The 19608-nt window shown below is 52.4% G+C and overlaps 1 protein-coding gene across 1 annotated transcript in view; it reads right to left on the bottom strand.

The window, feature by feature from the left end:
• LOXHD1 (lipoxygenase homology domains 1) overlaps nucleotides 1–19608 on the bottom strand; it is a 150133-nt gene that overhangs the window by 25241 nt on the left and 105284 nt on the right. The window contains exons 27-33 of the mRNA XM_032310632.1: nucleotides 18048–18164; nucleotides 16898–17060; nucleotides 13107–13261; nucleotides 9701–9910; nucleotides 9450–9585; nucleotides 7277–7485; nucleotides 3977–4104 (exon numbers count right to left, since the gene is read on the bottom strand). Coding sequence (XP_032166523.1) covers nucleotides 3977–4104; nucleotides 7277–7485; nucleotides 9450–9585; nucleotides 9701–9910; nucleotides 13107–13261; nucleotides 16898–17060; nucleotides 18048–18164 — 1118 coding nt within the window. The remainder of the gene's footprint in view (nucleotides 1–3976; nucleotides 4105–7276; nucleotides 7486–9449; nucleotides 9586–9700; nucleotides 9911–13106; nucleotides 13262–16897; nucleotides 17061–18047; nucleotides 18165–19608) is intronic.

Below are 19608 nucleotides of genomic sequence, written 5' to 3'. Positions count from 1 at the left end.
ATCCTCAGGGGCTCAGAGAAATCTGAAAATCCTAGTGTCAAGGAAAGAAATTAAACATGAAAGAATGCCCACAACTTGTCTCACTTACGTAACACTGAAATCAAGACTCAGTGGAAGCTGGTTGTTCAGGGAGGCCAGCTGGTTGTTCAGGGAGGCCAGCGCAGGGTAGGGATAAAAGGATAAAGGAAAGCAAAAATGTATCTACCTTAAAAGCCAAGACAATACTCACGTCTAGGGTGGGGAGGTACAGGGAACTGGTAATGTTCTTGGGCTGGGGGATGGCTCATAGGTTTTGTTCTATAAGTGTTTACAATTTATGTACATATATATGTTATGCACATTATACTTGTTATATATATATATATATGAACAGATGTCTAGGTACAAATAAATAGAACTATATTCTCTAATTAGCTGGTGCCAAAGAGGTATGAGGTTATTGAATTATATAAATCATAGAAGGACATCTAACCCCACCCATACATAGTTCCTAATAAACATTAAAAAAATTGAATGTCCTTGAAACTGTTGACTATTCCTGATAAGAAAGAGATTTCAGAGCCCTGCTCTGTGGGTCAGAGCCCCTGTGGTAGGCTGACAAACACTTCCTGCTAGGATGACGCTTAATGCAGTCACAATGTCTTTATAAGGAGGAGGCAAAGAGATATTTGACACCGACATGAGGGAGGAGGCATAGGGAGGATGGAGCAGGAAGAGGCAGCAAGACGCTGGCTTTGAACACTGGAGAGACGTGGCCACAAGCTAAGGAAGGCGGGCAGCCCCTAGAAATTGGGAGAGGCAAGGAATTGGTTCTCCCGCAGAACCTCTGAAAGGGGTGTGACTGGCCTTGATTTCTGCTGAGTGATACTGACTTGAGACTTCTGGCCTGGGGAAATGGGAGAGAATACATCCCTGTGGTTTGAAGCCACTAGATTTGCAGCAAATTTTTATCACACCCCCAAGGGCCATGGATGGAGCAGACTGGGATGTGAAGGGTGGTCACCTTGGGACCAGCATAGGGGGTATTCCAAAGATGCGTGAGAAGCAGGATGACCGTCTTAGTGGTGGTGTCCATGTCCACAGGTGCAGACGTGCCTGGGGGGTAAAAGGCGAGCCAACAACCCCTGGCTCCTCAGATCTCTCCTCGGGAACCATTAAGATAAGTGAACACAGCACATGCCCCCATGAGATATCAGGGGGTGACGGGAGCCGAACCCACCAGCTGCATCCGTATGCATAAGCATCCTGGCTGCGGTGTGAATGTAGACCAAAGGCAAAGAAACCTCAGATTCCAAATATGTGTCATCCCAACATGCCAGGATAAGGCCCTGTGCATGTTCTAATCTCCCAGAGCCCTCGTAAAGCATGGCCTTCCGGCTGAAGACAATGTGTCAGGAGGGCTGACCCAGCAGTAGGAGCTGGGACTTTCCAACTGCCTCCCACGGGAACCCTCAAAGACAGCCTGCCTTCCTCTTCTGTCCCCTGAGACTTGCCTCCAAGCCCGACTGAGGGAAGGACTCAGCACACCCAGCAAATACCCTGCCCTTGATTCCCCAAAGACAGGCTCCTTCCATTCCCAGAGCTTTAATGGGAGTAGTGGGAGTTCCAAGTGATAAAGAGACAAGACTCACAAGCTTATCAAAGCCATGGCCACAGTCACTGGTCCAATAGTTCCCATCTGTCTCCTGAAATGGCGTCTGGAACCCTACTGGGCTCTTCCCTCTGCTGGCATTCCCTTGGGCTCAGTTCCTCATCTTCTTTGCACTGGGGGCTCATGAAAGCCATGTGGCCATTCCGTTGGGCAGACCTACAGAACTCTGACTTCCTTTTGCTTCCAGATCAGGAATCTCTCAGGATATGAGGTCTCTACTGGGCCTGGGAGTGATTCCTTATAGGCACTTACTTCCCTTTAAAAAGTCGCATATCTTTGTCTAAAAATAGCATCTATCCCCACCAGATACCAGCTGACTAAAATTCCACCATTAGAGACTCATTCCTTGGTTTGCACATTACCTTTTGAGGATGCCATCTTTTTGGATGCCACATTCACTCACCAGCATCTCAGTGTGAATTAGTTTACAGAACTGTTTCCCCCAAAGTGGCAAGATAAGAAGCTGGGGGCTTCAGCTGGGGAATGGAGTAAGTGAATAGCTACTTACCTTGACCTCTGGGTCGAACATTTGACAACAGGGCAGTTGGAGCAGGCAAACCATGTACGTAAGCATGGCTCTGCCTCCTGTCTGGTCATGCACCGTCTTTTGGGGGTAAGGATCTCCTTGCACAGCACCAAGCTGTGCATGTGTTGTAAGCCCAGTGAGTCTTACTACCCAAGTCCCTGATCAAGACGCTGACACTGAAATGAAGCGCAGGTCGAACAGAGGCAGTTGCTGATGAAATCAAGCAAAATTTGCCTTGGGTAAGAGGTCTCAGCTTGCAAACTAGAGGTGGTAAGGAACAATAGCTCTCAGCACAAAGTAAGTCTTTATTCAGAAAAACAAAATCCTTACAATAAGGATTGTGATAAGCGCCTCAAATCACCTACAATATGGTTTATTATAATGTGACTCTCAAGCAAGACTTCCAGAATTTAAGTACTGCCAGAAAGGAGTCTATCTCCCCTACCAGCAACTACTTCTGTATATGTCTGTGAAATAAGGTGTGATGTTGATATGGGATAATCAATTAAAGAAAAAAGAAAACTCAACAGGACTTTGGGCTTGGGATGGAGGTTAGGGCCAGAGTATAGAGAGCATGAGACTCCAGACAGACAGCCGCTAAGCCACATGAAACAACAGAGCCAGGCCCCACCACCTCCAGGAAGCTTCCCAGGTGACCAGACCATGGCCTGAGCCCTAGCAGGCCCACAGTAGTCAGGCCTGGGTTGCCCCGCTCTCCTGCTCAACACATCAGGGGCCAGGGATGGCCTGGGGGACAATGGCTGAACACAGAAAACCAGCACAAACCCAGGACTGTCTGAGTCAGGACTTCAGTGAAAGGGCAGACAGTAAAAGCTGCGGGGAGTTCACCTTTATCATCATTACTGATGACGTAAGGGGCAGCAGAACCTCATGCTTAAGGCCACGGACCCCTGGATGCGGCTCCCAGTGCCATGTGACCTTCAACAGCACGACTTCACCTTGCTGTGTCTCAGTTTTTGTTTTTCAAAAAGGGGATGATGGAAATGGTCCTCAGAGAGCCGCAGGGAGAACTGTACCAATGCGCTCAGGGGGCTTAGGGAAATGCCAGGTCCGTGGTAAGGTCACTCTGGTGTTCATGCTGTTGCTGTGGCTCCCCAAGTGTTAAGCTGCGTGGGTTCGGGAATCTTCTCCTGGTCATACTCTGTCTCTTATGTCTGAGACAGTGCCTGCCATATACTATGTGTTCAATTATTTTTTAATATTTAAAAATACTTTTGGCTTTTTATTTGCAATCATTTTAGACTTGTAGGAGAGGAGCAAAAATAGAACCGAGTTTCTGTGTTCTCTTTGCTCAGCTTCCCCTAATGTTAACATCTTACATCATCATGGTACGGGGAACGAAAGCAGGAGATTCACAAGGATACAACGCTATCAACTAATAGACAGACTTTATAATAAACATTTTTAGGTGATGGAGGGCGGGAGGGAAAGATGGAGGGAAGGATGGGTGGAGGGGGGAGGGAGAGAAGGAAGGAAGGAAAGCAGGAAGGCAGGCAGGAAGGAGGGAAGGAGCTCGCTGTGGGCTGAGATGATCAAGGCAGGCTTCCTGGAGGAGGTAGATTTGAGCTGGCCCCTGGAAGAGAAAGGCCCTGAGACAGAAGAGAATGGGTGAGAGGCATTCCAAGAGAGAAGAATTTCCTGGATAGAGGTGTGGATGCTAGAAGGCCCTAAGGTATGAGGGGGGAGGGAGGGAAGCAGCCGATTGAGGCAGGGTGGGACTAGAGGCTGGGGGGACTGGATGTGCAGAAGGGCGAGGGGCAGAAGCCCCCTCTAGATACCTGGCCTTCTTTTTGTCCAGCTTCACTTCCTCTGTGCTGCCATTGATGCCGTAGAGGGTCATAAAGATATTGGAGTCTGTACCCCCGCCAACCACATCACCGGTCCACACTGTCATCTCATAGAGCACCTGCCGAGAGAGGGATGCTGTGAGAGCTGCCGACAGTTCTGCCCAGGCCCATGCCAGGCCTGCCATGTGCTATGGGTCAGCAAGCACAGTTCCAGGTCTGTCCCTGTGTTGGGCACAGCCAGTAGACCCTGCGAGCTTCCTTGAGCAGTGACGCTTGAAGAATAACCACTGCTTCCCCGATTTACTCTTCAGGTTGGGGTTTGGCCCTTTTGCCTGAGGTTTGTTCCAAAGAGAATGTGTTTCCTTCTGTCTGTCTCCACTGGAGGGGGAAGGGACAGCCTGCTCTTCCCTGGACGGTGCCTCACTGGTTCTTTCTCCAGGGGCAGCCTTGTAGCAAGAGGGGCCTCCTTTGCCCATGTTCTGGAATGTCCTCTGGCTTTTTCCTCTGTTCCTTCTTGCCAGGATGCCCATCTCCTCTGAACACAGCTAGCCCTGCCTTCCCCTGAGACTGCAGCATGGCGTTCTCACCTGGTCCCCACTACCCAGAAGCCCTTCAACTCAGAACCCGAGTTATGTGTCACAGCGATCACGTTCCCGATGTTGTGCCTGTTGGGGGCTAGGGGCTAGGTGCCTTTCAAGCAACATCGAGAATCTTTGCCATGATACCATGAGGGCAGAAGTGGTCTTGGTAGGCCTGGCCCAGAGGCCAAGTTCACTACTTATTTGCCCAGGTAATGAGGGAAGAGCCTCTTGCTTTATCAGGAAAATCCTCTCAAACCTTAACAGGGCATCGTGGTGGCCCGAGGAGCTATTGGGAATGAAGGCAGGAGCCTGGTGCTTTTTTGCTCTTATTCAGACAGGCAGGAAAAATAGCAAGATCAAAATGAGAGCTTTGGTGACCCCATGGAGACTGGCCCCTTAAGGCTAGTGCCTCCAGACTGTCATGCTCTCTGGGCCCATCTTTCTCTCCTTTACACAGATGTGTCTCTTTTTAGGTAATAGGTTGTTTCCAGAAAGAGACACAGAAATGGGGCTTTTGTAATTCCGCTCTGATAGCTCCTGGGGAGATGGACTGTCCAAAGAACCCTGTGGTTCTTTGCAAAGTGATAAAGCTGTGTTCTTTTATAACGTCAATAATAGGGGCGTGGGTCTGCATTTCCACAGACTAAAGGGCTCAGGGGGAGATACAGCTGTCCTGAGTGGGGTGTGTGTGGGGGGTGGGCGGCACGCACACAGACACATTCACACCCACATGCACACTGGGAACTGGGTCAGGACAGAGGTCCCTGGATGAACTGTGTGCTCACCCACACCATCCGTCTGGCCGCAGATGGAGATGTCTGGGTAAGGGGGGTTAGTGGATCTATGCTGTAGAAAGTTCTGCTTTCTGGTTCTCGAGCAGGGGAGGGGCAGGCAGGGTGATTTCTTCTTACCTTCGTGGGACACCTTCTGACCTACATCTATAGCCCACTGGTTTAGATTCAGGAACAGAATTGAGGGCTGGAGCATTCTGTTGAGCCCATAGCTTTTTGGTGGGAAACACCCTGCAGGGTTACGTGAACCAGGGCCATCTGCGCCACCAACTGGCCATGTATCCTTGGGCCCAGCCCTCAGGCATCCAGCACTGGCTTGTGAGTTCATGCAATTTCATCCCAGATCATGCGGCCAGTTAGAGGTGGCGGACAGGAGCCCAAAGCTCCTGTCCTTCAGAGGTCTCGTGCCAGCAGCTCTCACTGCCCTGTAAGATCCCAAGGCACGTGGTAGCCCACATGCTGTCTTTCTCTACCACTGTCCTTGGGCATGGAGGGAGCCTTTGGCGGAAAATGACTCTGCATACCTATGCAGGGCTTGCAAAGCTCTTCAGGGACTGTTCATGACCTCACTTGCTCTCATCAAGATCTTCTTACATGGAACAGGATAGAAAGTGTTATTTCCATGGACTGTATGAGAAGACCAAGACCCAGAGAAGTTAGGCAATTTGCCCAAGGTCACAAGGCAGCAGACCCAAAGAGACTCGAGTCTCTTGGCTCCTAGCAAAGTGAGTCTGGATGGTGAACCGGGCTTCAGCCCTGCCCCAGGGATGAGTCTCCTGCTTCCCTCACTTCTGTCTCCCCTTCTGCTCTCCTACCCGACCCTGCATGGCTCTTGCCATGCCATAGGCACACCCAGGCCCCTCTCCATACCTTCTTCCCTATGTTCACTACCATGGCGTCCAGGAGGTCAAAGACGCGGGAGGTGACACCATCGCCTCGGTCTTTGGCAAGCCAGCAGTTGCAGCGCAATGTGTACTTGGTGCCCTGGGTGGGCACGGCCAGACACAGCTCCTCCACCAGCCAGCAGCTCTCGGGGGAGGCCCCATCGTGGCCCAGCTGGGAGAGGACACACCAACAGTCTGGGTAAAACTGGGAAGGAAGCCCTTGCCACTCAGCATCCCCTCCCTGGTTCTGCACCTTCCTCCTCACGGCTTCCTTCCAAAGTGCTCTGTACACAGACCTGGGTCCCCCCCTACCCAGGAGGTGAGGAGGTTTTGCAGATGAAATAGAAATCTCTAATCAGATGATTTTGAATTAATCAAAAGATTATTCTGGGTGGGCCTCACCTAATCAGGCAAGCCCTTTAAGAGAGTGTCTAAATGTCAGAGATGGAAGAAGTCAGAGACATCTGAAGCAGAAAAGATGGTGTCTTATTGGTCTTGACAAAACAGACTGCCATGTTTTGGAGAAGGTCACGTGACACGGGAGGCCTGCAGCCTCTGGGAACTGGCAGCCTCAGTCCTACAACCACAAGGAAATGGATTCTGCCAATGACCAGTGAGCTTGGAAGAGAACCCCCAGCTTCAGATGAGACCATAGCCCTAGCGGCAACTTGATTTCAGCCCAGTGAGACCTTGGGAAGAGGACACAGCTAACTCACATCTGGACTCCTGACCTGGGAAAATGGGAAATAATACATCTATGTGATCTCATGCTAAGTTTGTGATAATCTGTTACACAGCAATGGAAAACTAATACAGCAGACATCTCAGTGGAACACCAAGACCCGGCAGGGCAGTGACTCATTCAGGGTCACCTAGTTGATGGCAAAGGCCAGGGGACCTTTCTCCATGACCTGCCCCAAGCTGGGGCTCCAGGTCATTTGCTCTGGTTGCCCTCCACACCTCCACCTGCTACGTCCTGATCGGCTCCTTCCTTCCCTGGGGATAGGCACCATCCCAGGGCCCAGGGACCAGCACCTCTATTTTCTTGATGATGCCCACATCCAAGCCTGCAACATAGAACTCCTCCACGGAGCCACAGCTGAAGCCCTTCTTCCCCCGGGGGAAGTCCAGCCAGATGCGGTTGCTGCGTTCATCGTCCTCCCCAATGAGTAAGATGAAGGCCCGGCTGTCAGTGGCTGCATCCTTGTGCTTCCCGGTGGTGACCGACACATAGTAGGGAATCACTGCAAGAGATTATGGGACCCAAACTCATAATGGGCCAGGTGGACATGGGTGGGCTCATGGACTTGGGAATGACCTTTGGAGAGCACAGATCATAGCTCCGTGCCTCTGAGACAAAGTGTGACAGAGCTTTCCGGACTGGTGAATGATCTATGGTGAGCATCTATTCTCCCGGGAATGAGAGATTGGTGTCTCCCAAGTGAAGATCATCCTACAAGAGCATTGTTGCCACTTCTAGAAGCCCTTCTGACCAATGATCTCAGCTGCATTCCCATGTGAGGTAGGGCAAGACCAACAGCTTTTCACCAGGTACAGAAAGCTAGAAAGCTTTCTGTAGTCAACAAAAATAAAGTGGGCAAAAACAAGGTCTCACGGAAAGTAGGAATTGGGGGAAGAAAAAGAAAATAGTATTATATGTATGACATGGTAAATGAAAGTTCTAGAAAGTAACCATTTCCAAAACAGACCAGGTTAATCAGTATAAAACCTTGCTGAGGTAGTGCAGCAGAGTTCTAATTGCCCAGCAAGTATCCATTCTTCTTGCAGCTAGGCACGCTCATAAAATATAAGCAGACATTGCTGGGTGAGTTTCTGGGGAAATTTCTGACTCAGCTGGGAGGAGGGCCCTTTTCCCCCCTAACCTTCCAATTTGTTCTGCTTGGAATGTGGATGTGATTGCTGGAGCTCCAGCAGTCATCCTGGAACCATGGGCAACCTTTAGGATGGAAGTCCCTGACTTTATCGGAACCTGCTGTATCAGTCCCAGTTGCCTAGCTTTGAACTTTTATGTGAGAGAAAAGAAAATCCCTTATTTGTTTAAGCCACTATCTTGTCTCAGTCACTTGCACTTACTAACTGATACAAGTTGGAAAGCTTTCTCTTGGATCATCTTCCTCAGTATCTTGGGAGACAGCTCTGGTATAGGTTATAGGTAATATGGTTATAGGTTGTGCAATTTGTATGTCTTTGAAAGTTTCCAAACTAGCCCTTCCCCATGACCTGTCCCAAGCTGGGGCTCCAGATCAGTTGCTCTGTTTGCCCTCCATACCTCTACCCACTATATCTTGATCGGCTGGAATTACCAGCATTGTTTTCTGCACCTGTCCACAGCCTTATTTCATCTTTATAGGAGGCCCTGTTGGCCTTTCACGGTTGATCATAGCATTTAATTCAGGAGAAGCACTTTCTTGTGGGTCCTGTCATTTAGTCACAGAGTGAGAAGGTAAAATATAAAACGATACACTTCCCCCCAACATGGTCTCCTAGAAGGGAACAGAGTGGCTCATGCTCTATACGTAAGACGGCTGAACAGACAGGCAGTGACTTTAAATGTTGGATAAACAAACACAGAACTGCTTTATCTCAAAAATATGGTTGGAAAAATGAGCTTTTTAAGGCATTACAATATTGTTTTATGGAGGAGGGAAAAATTGAGGCCAAAAGAGTAACTTGTCCAAGGCTACATATATTCTTGTCAGAACCAGAAATGAAACTTAAATGCCCCTAAAACCATCTTAGGCCTTCTTCCACTTCCTCACTACATCACACTATGCCTTAAGTCTGCCTGGCTAACATCCTCCACGGGATACTCTACGGACATGCAAGGGGTCCTCACTGCTGCTGTTGACTTCTGTCTTATGAGGACTGTCCCAGGCGCTCGGGGCTGAATCTATATCCGGCAAGTCTGGGTGAGGGCAGAGAGTACCACAATGCCCTCCTGGTGGTGGGTAATGGATTAAGGGCATCATTCCCCTAACTTCTCTTAGTCTTTGTTCCCCCTTTTGCAACAGGGCTGATCGTGGCCCTTGCAGGTTGTTGTGGGGTGGAAACAGGCAATCTGGGGGAATTTTAAAGCATTAGATAGAAGTCAGAGGACAGTGGGGCAAATGCATGGCCTGCCCAAGAAAAGCTTAACCATGTGTCCAGGTGCCTGCCCTTCCTCCACCAAGCTCCCTGCTTGGCTTACCCGGGCCCTCCTGCACGTAGTCCACCATGGGCCCCGTCACTGTGGCGATGTCGACGTCGGCCATCTTGGAGCTCAGGGCGATCTCCCAGAAGTCCGCGGGGCTGCTGCAGTTGCTGCTTCGGTCCCCTGTGTACTCCTGCCCAGAAGACCCAAGTCCCACTACAGCTCTGGTGCCTTCTTCCAGAGCACAAGGCATGAGAACGGGGACGAACCAAGTCCCCCCACCCACACTGCCATGGCCTTTCCTGCACCTTCTCATAGAAGAGCCTCTCAAGCCGCCCGTCTTCCTTCTTCAGGGACAGCCAGCGCCCGCACAGGAACAGGAACTCGTCCTCGTTGGTGTCGTTCCAGATCTCCACCTTCTCCACATACCAGTCTGCACACCACCTGCTGTTGTCGTGGCGGAGCTTGATCTTGTAGATGACGCCCAGGTCAGCGGCCTCGATGATGAACGTGTCCGCCTGGGGAGACAGGATGTGCGGGCTCGGTGGAGATGCGCCCCTCCACCCGCTGCAACCCCAACCATCCAGTACCTTCTATCCCCCTCAGCTGCCAGGCTAGGGAGCCCTCCAGGCCCAAGTCCCCAACATAGAGCGCAGGGTATTCTGAGGCCTCCCTTTCACAATGGCCCCATTTTGCAGTCCTGTGCCTCCTGGGGTACCCCTTGTAGATGTCTGGAAGATGGAATGTTAGTGGGTGTGGGGCAGATGAGGGCGCTCAGCCTGGTGCTGGTACCTGGAGGTCCTTGGTGATGTGGAGTGTCAGCATGAGTTCAGGTGGGGGGCAGGAGGGAGGATGGAGAGGGGGCCTGAAACTCCCGGGGGGAAGCTGGGAGGCAGTCAAAGGAGCCTCTGGGTCAGGCCCAGGAGACACAACAGAATAGGGAGAGGCTCTGGTGGAGGCCAGGCTAAGGAGAGCTCCGGGACACCATCTGGAATGCAAGTTCAGGCAGGTGTGATGTAAGGCCCTCTGGGTCCCTGATCATCCCTTCAGTAAAGGGCTGTGACACTCTCAGGCGCTTGGATTCTTTTGGGATTGCTCAGTGAGATGTAGAGTTCCAGGCCTTGAGCGGGGCTCCGTCAAAACACAGGCTATGTGTGGCTGGCAGGAGCCTGGGGCAGGATAGAAGAGGCTGGTGGCCTTGGGTTACAGTGCTTTTCTTCCAGAAGATGGAAGATGTGCTGAGTCACTACGGAGCACCGGGAACCCAGACACAGATAGGGCGAGAAAGCCTCTGACCCTCGTTGGGACCTCCCAGCCCAGGGCAAGGAGAGGAGGCGGTGGGTCAGTACAGCCCAGGTGCGGGAGCAGCCACCTGTCCATGGACTGGAGTCAGGCCCAGGAAGCCTCTTCAGGTGGTGGCAGGAAGTTAAGGATGGGGTGGCTGGGCGTCTCAGGCAGCCTGGAAGGTCACTCTGCAGGCGGAGGTGGACTGCAGGTGAGCAGTGCACCGCTGATGGGGCGGGCCACAGCACTCTGCCAAGCGGCTGAGATCGTCAGGGCAAAAACAGGCACAGCCCGTGACCCAGTCCACCTCTTTGCTTCTGTCCTTGAGAGGACACTTTTACATGTGCATAAAGATTTTTACTGCAGGACAATTTCTACAGTGGAAAGCGGGGAGCCATACGCCATCCAGGGCTTGGGGAATGGCTAGATAACCTTGGTGATACTGTGTGTAGGATGTGTGTGGTGGTGACGAAGGATGAGCCATCGACGCTTGACGATCCTGACATGGAAAGATTTCCAAGGTACGCCGCTGCACGCCAAGGGGGGCTGAAGAAGCATTCATCTTGGCTGATGTCTTGTATGTGAAACACTGAAAGCAGGGAACAGCATCATGGATTTTCTCTGGGCACATGAACCTGGTTGTAGGGAAGATGCCCAAAAAGGTTTGGAGACAGGAGAGAGTGAAAAGCATTGTGCAGTGGACGCTCCACACAGGCTGGCTGCGTGGGCCATGAAAGGTCGTGAATCCTGCAAAGAGCTCAGGCTGGATCTGGGGTCATGGAACGCCCCCGGAGGGCTGCATGTCTTTGGACTGGGTGAGATGAGGAGGCCCAGGGCACAGAGCAGAGAGCCCAGGGGGTTCAATAAGCCAGGTCATCTAAGGAAGGGCTCAGGAGCTCATAGGGCTGACCTAGGAGCTGTGCAGAAGGGAGAGTCTCCAAGACCTGGCTTTGGGCTGGAAGTGGGTGGGTGGTGCTCATGGGGGGCAGGTGGGGGACTTCTGTTTGTGCAGGAAATGGTCAGAGAAATGGAAGCTGCTAGATGCTCAGAAGTGAACTTTAAGTCACATAAACTGTCATTGAGTAAACCAGAAGTGGCTCTAGTTCCTTGATAGGAGAAAAGGAAGAGAAAGGGATGGGTAATAGAATGGGGTAAAGGCTTTTCTTATGACATAACAATTGCTAAGAGAGACAAAATCTGGCTCTGAACCCAGAAGGGAATGGACTGCATCACCTTCACTTATAAGTTCATTCATTAATGTGCTCTATAAATATTTGCTGTGCCTACTCTGTGGATTTGGCCACAAAGACACATGGATCTGTCGTCTGCGAGCCACACGCCCCTATCTGACAATACATTCTCCAGGGGTCGGTTCCAGGCGCCATCAAAGGCAGGGGAAGGTGAGTCCCCCAATTCTCAACAACGCTCAGCACTAACGAAGAGCTAGGCACTTCAGATGTTTTAATTCAGTGAACTTATTTTACGGTGGAAGAAACTGAGACATAGAGATGTTAAGTAACTTGCCCAGGATCACACAGCTGGTCAGTGTCACCATTTGAGTCCCTGACCTCTTTGCGTTCCATTTTGTCCAAAGCGGTTAGATCTCCCATTACTTTATGAGTGCAGCAAACAATTACGTGTGTGTGTGTGTGTGTGTGTGTGTGTGTGTGTGTGTGTGTGTAATTACTTCTCCCTGATAGAGTGTTCTTCCATCTCTTGTCCTGTTCATCAGCCCAGGGCACAGTACCTATCACACTGCTCTTCCCGCTTCAGAAGCAGTAAACCAAAGCTAAAGGTAAAGAGTTCCTATCTGGGTGATGGAACAAATGAATGGGAGCCCCGGGGCCTGACTAACCCGGAACCTCGAGGCCAGGCTTGGCCCATGGGGTCACCAGCCAGCTGCAGACCTGCTGAGATGCCACGGTCACCCTTGCTCCACAGCGAATTTCCTTCTCACTAGTGGGAAATGTTTCAGGCCAAGGACCACACCCAGGTGAGGGTCGGCCTAAGGAGACCCCTGCTAAATACCCACCGGTCGATGCAGGAAACCCCCATGTGCGCACGGCCATGGGCAAGACCGCAGGTCAGGCTACCCATCTCCATGAGGAGACCCGCCCACAGTGAGCTGACTTCTCTGATGATGACTCCCCCTGACCCCCAGACAGACAGCAACCTGGGGCTCAAACAGGCCTGGAGCAAACCCCAGCCCTGCTCTACTTCCACCCCAGATCAGGACCCAGGGTGCGCGCACAGGCTGAGAGAGGAGACCGGCCACTCTGCAGAGGGAATCACTAAGGGTGAATACCCACACGAGGGAGCACAACACCGCACAAGGTTCACGGACAGCCTCTGGCACCAAGAGGAACTGACCCCAGGCCACTGGACCTAGGAAGGGGAGGGAAGGGGGTAAACTCTGTGTGCCCCACGTACCGTTCCTTTCTCGAACTTGTTGGTACGGTTCTCTGACTTGCCAAGGTACCGCTCCCCGGTGTCCCCCAGATCTCCGTAGATGGTGATGTAGACCTTGGCATCCGTCCCTGCCCCAGGAACGTTTCCTGTGAAGATCTGCACCGAGTACAGCACAACTGGGTGGGCGGTGAGATCAACGGACAGGCAGATGGACAAAGGGAACAAAAGAATGGCATTACTTTAGACTGGAGGGAACTGGATTTGTAGGAGGTGTTAAGCCTCTGGCCCAGGCCCCGAGGAGGAGTTAGCATCTGCCTTTTATTTGTTCACTTGTGTACATTCTGCTACAAATCCACAAAGATTTGCAGGCAGGGAGTCTGCCCAACCTCTGGACATGGGTAGCCTCGAAGATGTGGAGGACGGAGGCTTCCCCCGGCAGCTGTCAAACCATCTACCCATCTAGCTGCCTGCACTGCTGGGGGGAGGACACAGGAGACCGGCCAACATGTGGGCGCACTGTGGTCACTACGTCTACAGGACGATAGTATGCCTTCCCGTTTGAGGGTGATCAGGATCCATGCCCGCTGCTGCTAAACACTCTTTGGAAAAAATCAAGGTTTTTTTTTGTTTTGTTTTGTTTTTTTAAGGCATAGCTTGCCCATAGTGTCCATGTCCTTATTTCTATTTATTCTTCAGCTCTCTGCAATCTGGTGCCTGCCCCCAGTGACCGTCAGTCACCCTCTCCTTCACTTCCTGTGGTCTGCGGCAAGGGCTCTGTGACAGTTATTAAAAAATTATCAAGGAAAATAAAAACAAATGCTGTCTTGTCTTCGTTTTGCTGTTGTGGGCTCATAGAAGAAGAGTGAAGTATCTCCTTTTCCGACCTCCACCCCAGAGGCAGAGGCGAGCTGAGCATTTTTATGAGCCTAAGGATTCTTTCTCTCCTCCCTCTATGCTCTGTCCCAAGGGCTTTGGAGTGTCAGACCAAGAAGAAGGGACTTCCCTGGATGATCCCCAGGGGGTGAGATGGAAATTGTGGCTTTGAGGTGGAGGGCGGGAGCAGCCAGACCAGGAGGAAGGTTCGTTTCCCCAGCCTGCAAGCGAGCTTGGGCTCGGGAGTCCAGTTGGCTGGCAGGGACCCCGCATCTGTACACAGAGCCTCTGCGGGGAGACGGCTGCAGGGTTATCTGGGAACCTGAAGCAAGGAGGCCTCATGGCCAAGAAGAGGGTCTCAGGTTGAGGCTGAGGTGTCTCTGGCCACCTAGACAAATGACGCCTCTGTGTCTGCGGAGAACCAGCAGCTACTGTCACCGTGCGGTAGGAGGACACAGGTGTCCGTAGTACCTGCCCTGGACTAAGGACCAGGCCCCTCCTGCGAGGCTCAGGATTCTCATGAAACCAAAAAGAGGAATTCTCTCTCCCTGTCGTGACTGGGATGGACCTTCTTCCCAACCCCTGCAAGTGGGCTCAGACCACATTTAATTAAATCGAGAAAAGGAGGGAGAAATGAGCTGCTCATACTCATGGTTATGGAACGTGTTCACGCCCACCCCGTGGTTCCTATTATTCTCCTCTTTTCCCTGGGACTCCACCGCCTTATTCTCCCCTGCTCTCCATCTGCCTCTCTGGTCGCTCCTTCTGGAGCAGCTTTCCGTGTTCCTGATCTCCTTCCCGCCTCTCAGATGCCTGGTTCTATCCACTTCCCTCGGCTCTCCTCCTGCACACCCTGGGCACTGAAAGCCACGAGTTTCTCCACTCTGGATCTCCATCCCAGTTCCCTCCTGGCTCAGATCCACGGCCCTGTCACCTAGGGGACATGTCTGTCTTCACTAGATGTCACAAACTCCCCTGCAAACCTGAACTCTGAAAGTCCCTTTCCAAGCCTTCTCCCCACCCAGCCTCCCTGCCCGGCACTCTGTTCTACAGATGGCCACGGTGCCCGTGAGCGTGGCTCTCGGGGGCCTGTCCCCACCCAGGCCGGGAACCAGGACTAGTCACGCTGCCCTCCATCCCTGCCTCATCAGCTCAGTGCAACACCCATTAGCATTTCACGCGTTGCATTAATAAATAAAAGCTCCTCTTTGGTGTTGAAGAATCAACATTCCCCAGGTCTGTCTGGCTCCCACTGACAGGAGGTGACATTAGGAATCTTGTCACAGTTTAGACACAACAATCGACTGTCCTCCCCTGCATGTTTCCTCCCCAGTCACTTCCTGGCTGTGGGTTCAGCCCTGCTCCACACTGACGTAGGACCTTTTCTCGGAGCCCTTGGCGCGGAGTGGGGTGCTGTGTCACCAGGGGCTGTGGCTGAATGGCCCCCCTTCTCCCCCTCCTCCACCCCCCGCTGCTCTTTCCAGTCCTTGGGGAATGGAAAACTGATTCAGCTTCTGGGCGCTGAGCAATGCGGTTGTGCAGCCAAATCCAGCTATTTCTGGATCCTCCCCCCTCCCTGTCCCACCCAAGCCCCACAGCTCTCAGCGGAGAGATGTTTCCCTAGAAACATCACCAGGCACGGAGTGGGCTTGTGGCATGTTATTAATACAGAACAGCCCAAGTGTGCCGCTGGGACAGCTTTCCGGGTTGTCCTCTGGGATCCAAGTAGGAAAGGGAATTCTCCCCCAGACTTAATAGCAAAGGGATTTGGGTAGGGAAAGGCACATTACGGAGGTGACACTTGTTTTTATTTCTAAGCAAGTGGCAGCTGAGATGAAAGGAAATGTTAGAGCTATGGCTGCTTTACACCCCCCTGGTTCCTCATGGGGCCTGGAATCTGGGCTTTCACTCCCTTTTTTTCCAAGATGGGATGCGATGCAACCTATGTGAGCTGGATCTCCAAGCTCCCAGAGCGTCTCTGATCCGCGCAGACTGCCCCCCGTGGGGAGACCGCTGGTATTCTTTCATGTGTCATTGGTGGCGGAAAGCCTGTTTTTTGCACGTGAGTTTGATTTTTGACACAGCTGAAGCTCACTCGGGGCTCACCGAGTAACCTGGGGATTGATGGGACAGCGGCATCGCTGGTCAGAAAAGAGGTGCGGCTGTCCCCGTGGTCCGGGAAGAAGGTGTGTGTGTGTGTGCGTGTATGTGTGTGCGCGTGTGCACCCATGTATGCGCGTGCACTGACACGTGTGCGTGCCCATGCAACGTAAAAAGAAAGTGGAAGAGAAGGCCAAGGACGGAGTCTGAGGAACGCCACCTCAGGTAAACACCACCTGGCGCAGGGCGGATGACAGCACTCAGCGGGCCACGCAGAGAAACGAGAGAGAACAGCCCACGAGCAAAGGAAGAAGCGCACGGAAGGGGGGTCAGCATGGACGGCTGACGCAGAGCCTGCAGGGAACCCTGGTGAGGAGCGGGCAGAGGTAACTGTCCTTAGAGAGAAGAAAGTCGCGGCTCTGGACGCTCCGGGGCCGCGCCCACTACACACGCGTCCCGGGGGCTTCCTGGTTCATACCCAGGAGAGACGGTGGGTCCCGCCAGAGCAGGGAGGACCGAGCCCTGCAGAGGAGTAGCAGAATCAGTGAAGAGGAGGGAAGCCCAAGGGCCAGGGGGATCCAGACACAGGAGAGCAGGCATCTGGAGGCCAGGGAAGGACGTGTTGTGAGACAGCCAGGACCCTGAAGCGCAGCCCGCCATTGATCAGCTGTGTGAACGTGGGCAGCTTAGAGCCCCCTGTGGGCCTCAGATCCCCTCTCCACAGACTGGAGTCGATAACAGACCCTGTGTCCTGGCACGAACACTTGGCCTGGCACGGGGGAGGTGCCTGACAGAGGGCGAGGGGTCATGGCTGACCATACGGAGGGCGTCACACTTACTGTCCAGAGGTTCCTCCACTTCCTTGTAGACTTGCCTTAAGGACCCATCTCTCATGTATTTCTCAGTGAAGATGTCATAAGGGACCAGTTCTCGAATGGTCTTCTTGTCGTCCTCTGACGTGGCAAGCCATCGATCACAAGGGAAAGTCAAGGTCTCTGTCCCCTGGGGTGAGGAGGCAAGAGGAAAATTCCTTAGTGTGGACTCTTCCGACGTCAGTGGCTCGTCAGCACGTCAACACTCGTGGGGACCAAGGACAAGGGTCGTGGGCCCCACAGACAATGCAAAAGCCACAGGGGAGGCCAAGCTCTGCCCTGATTCCAACAGAATTAGTCTTACTTCAATTGCATCAGGGGCAGGCTCTTGAAAGCCGAGTCCCCAGGGTCACTTAAGATGGTATCAGAACCCCATCCCACAGACTCAGATTCCGTGGGTAAGGGGAGGGGCTCAGTATTTTTATTTTTATTTTTAATTTTTATTTTATTTCTTTTGGGGGGGGGGGCTCAGTATTTTTAAATTGTTCTCAAATCTCTCAACCACAGCCACCCCTGAGACCTGTCTTCCATGTTTAGAATTCTGTGGTTTCAGGATGTTTGCCAAGTTGTCCCACTGGGTTTCTGTGAGTTGACCTTGAGCAGCAGGAATGGCATGCTTGGTCACTCACTAGCAGTGCGCCCCTGGGGGTGGGGCGCAGGGACAGCCCTGCCTAGATCCTCCTCCCCAACCCCCTACATGAGGTTCTAAAAGATTCTGCCTTGGACCTGAGCTGGTTCCTACACTGGGTAAACTGGTAAACTGGGTGAATTGTCCTCAGATTTTACCTCAACTTAATAAGGCTACAGGTTCTTTCTTTTTTTTAAAGATTAATTTTTATTTATTTGAGAGAGAGCGAGAGAGCACAAGTGAGCAGGGGGAGGGGCAGAGGGAGAGGGAGAGAATCTCAAGCGGACTCCCTGCGGAGTGTGGAGCCCGCCACGGGGCTCGATCTTATGACCCTGAGGTCATGACCTGAGCTGAAACCGGAAGTCCGACACTTAGCCAGCTGGGCCACCCAGGCGCCCCATAAGGATGCAGGTTCTTATCAGCAAGCAGTCTCGAATCCCTCTGGAAAGCGACAGAAGAAACAGCAGGATAGATGAGTCAGGAACTCACATCTTTATCTGGGAGGAGCCTGCGGATGTCCACGTGGGAGCAGTGCCAGCCAGGATTCAGGCCCATATTGTCATGGCCAATCCGAATTTTCTCAATGATTTCCCCCACGTCTTCTAACTGTGGGAAGAAGAGAAGGTACCAGGTGGGAGCCAAAAGTTCCAGGAAAGTAGAACCTCAGCAACATCCTGCCTCCCCAGGACATCGGCTCCTGCGTCCCTTTGAACGTCCAGGGGCCACTTTCTCCCAGCACGTCCCCCTGTGTGGCTGAGCCAGCCACTACTCTCCTCTGTGCATGCCACGCTCGGGCTTCCCTTCCTCTCTCCCCACGTAAAACCAGCCTAGACTCCAGAACTCAATTCAGTCAACCTCTGGGACACTGGTCCCCCTTTTCATGGTGGAGCCCACCTCTCCATCTTCCATTACTTACCATGGCAGCAGCTCATTCCTGGCTTGAGAACAGACTTGGATATCAGAAGATGAGTTCTGGTTCCGCCCACGCCCTGTCTTGCCAGCCTGACCTTCTTCTTGGCATTTCAAAGCCCCTCTGTCTCCAACTGCCCCTCTTCTATATGCCTCAAATTACAGTCCCTCAGACTCAACATTCTCTTGCCGTGGGGCCTTTGCACAGCCTCCTCCTGCCCCTCCACTTTCTTCTTCTTTACCTAAACCTCAACCTCACCATTCAGGTATCAGATCAAGGATCACTTCCCCAGGGAAGCCCCCTTGACCACCTAAGGAAAGTCAAATCTCGTTATGACAGGCCCTTACAGCATCCCATGGCACCCTTGTCCCCCACCCCAGCACTTCTGTGGCCTCTCTGTAGAGCTGACCACCTGGCTGGTGCGGGCAAGTCCTCAGTGCTCAGAGACAGCAGTCCGCTCTGGGATGGGTGAGTCCTGTGACGAGTGAATGGCATCTGAATGATAGATGAAGTCATTCACCACATGCAAAGCCTCTAGAACTACAGACAAGGGACCTCTGAGTGAAATGGAACTGCTTCCAACCACGGGTTTCCTTTTTCCCCGCACACACACACGCACCACAGTGGGCAGCCAAGAGCAGGCCCATCAGGACTGTTTGAGGAATGTCCCCAACTCCCATCCCCATCCTCAGCCTTCCCAGTTGGGGTCACGGCTCTGCCATCTATAACCCATGTAACCTGAGGCAGTGCACCTGACCTTCCAGGACTCAACTTTCCTCTCTATAAAATGGGGGAGAACAATGTCTTACTCAAAGGAAGGCAGAGGCCTGGTAGTCCCTTGAGGTCACTTCGAGGTCTGAGATCCCAGCCATGGTTCTTTTTGGCAACTATTCTCTCCTGGGACCAGCAGGGCACCACATTGCTAGAAATGGCGAGAATTAGCAAGGCTTCTGCTGTCTGCAGCACTGGCCCACAGCCCCTGCTCCCTACCAGCTAGCTCACCCTCCCTTCCCCACAGAAGTGCTGTCCCCTGAGAGCCCCCGAGGGCAGTCTGATCATTAAACACAGATCGGTGGCCTCAGGCTGACGTTAGTGCTCTGGACATTTTTAAGGAGGCCTCACTCCCTCACGACAGAAACG

Source organism: Mustela erminea, chromosome 13 (assembly GCF_009829155.1).
Source record: "Mustela erminea isolate mMusErm1 chromosome 13, mMusErm1.Pri, whole genome shotgun sequence".
Taxonomy (NCBI): Eukaryota; Metazoa; Chordata; class Mammalia; order Carnivora; family Mustelidae; genus Mustela; species Mustela erminea.
The sequence above is the reverse complement of the archived record's forward strand: the minus strand, read 5'-3'. Positions and strand labels throughout refer to the sequence as shown.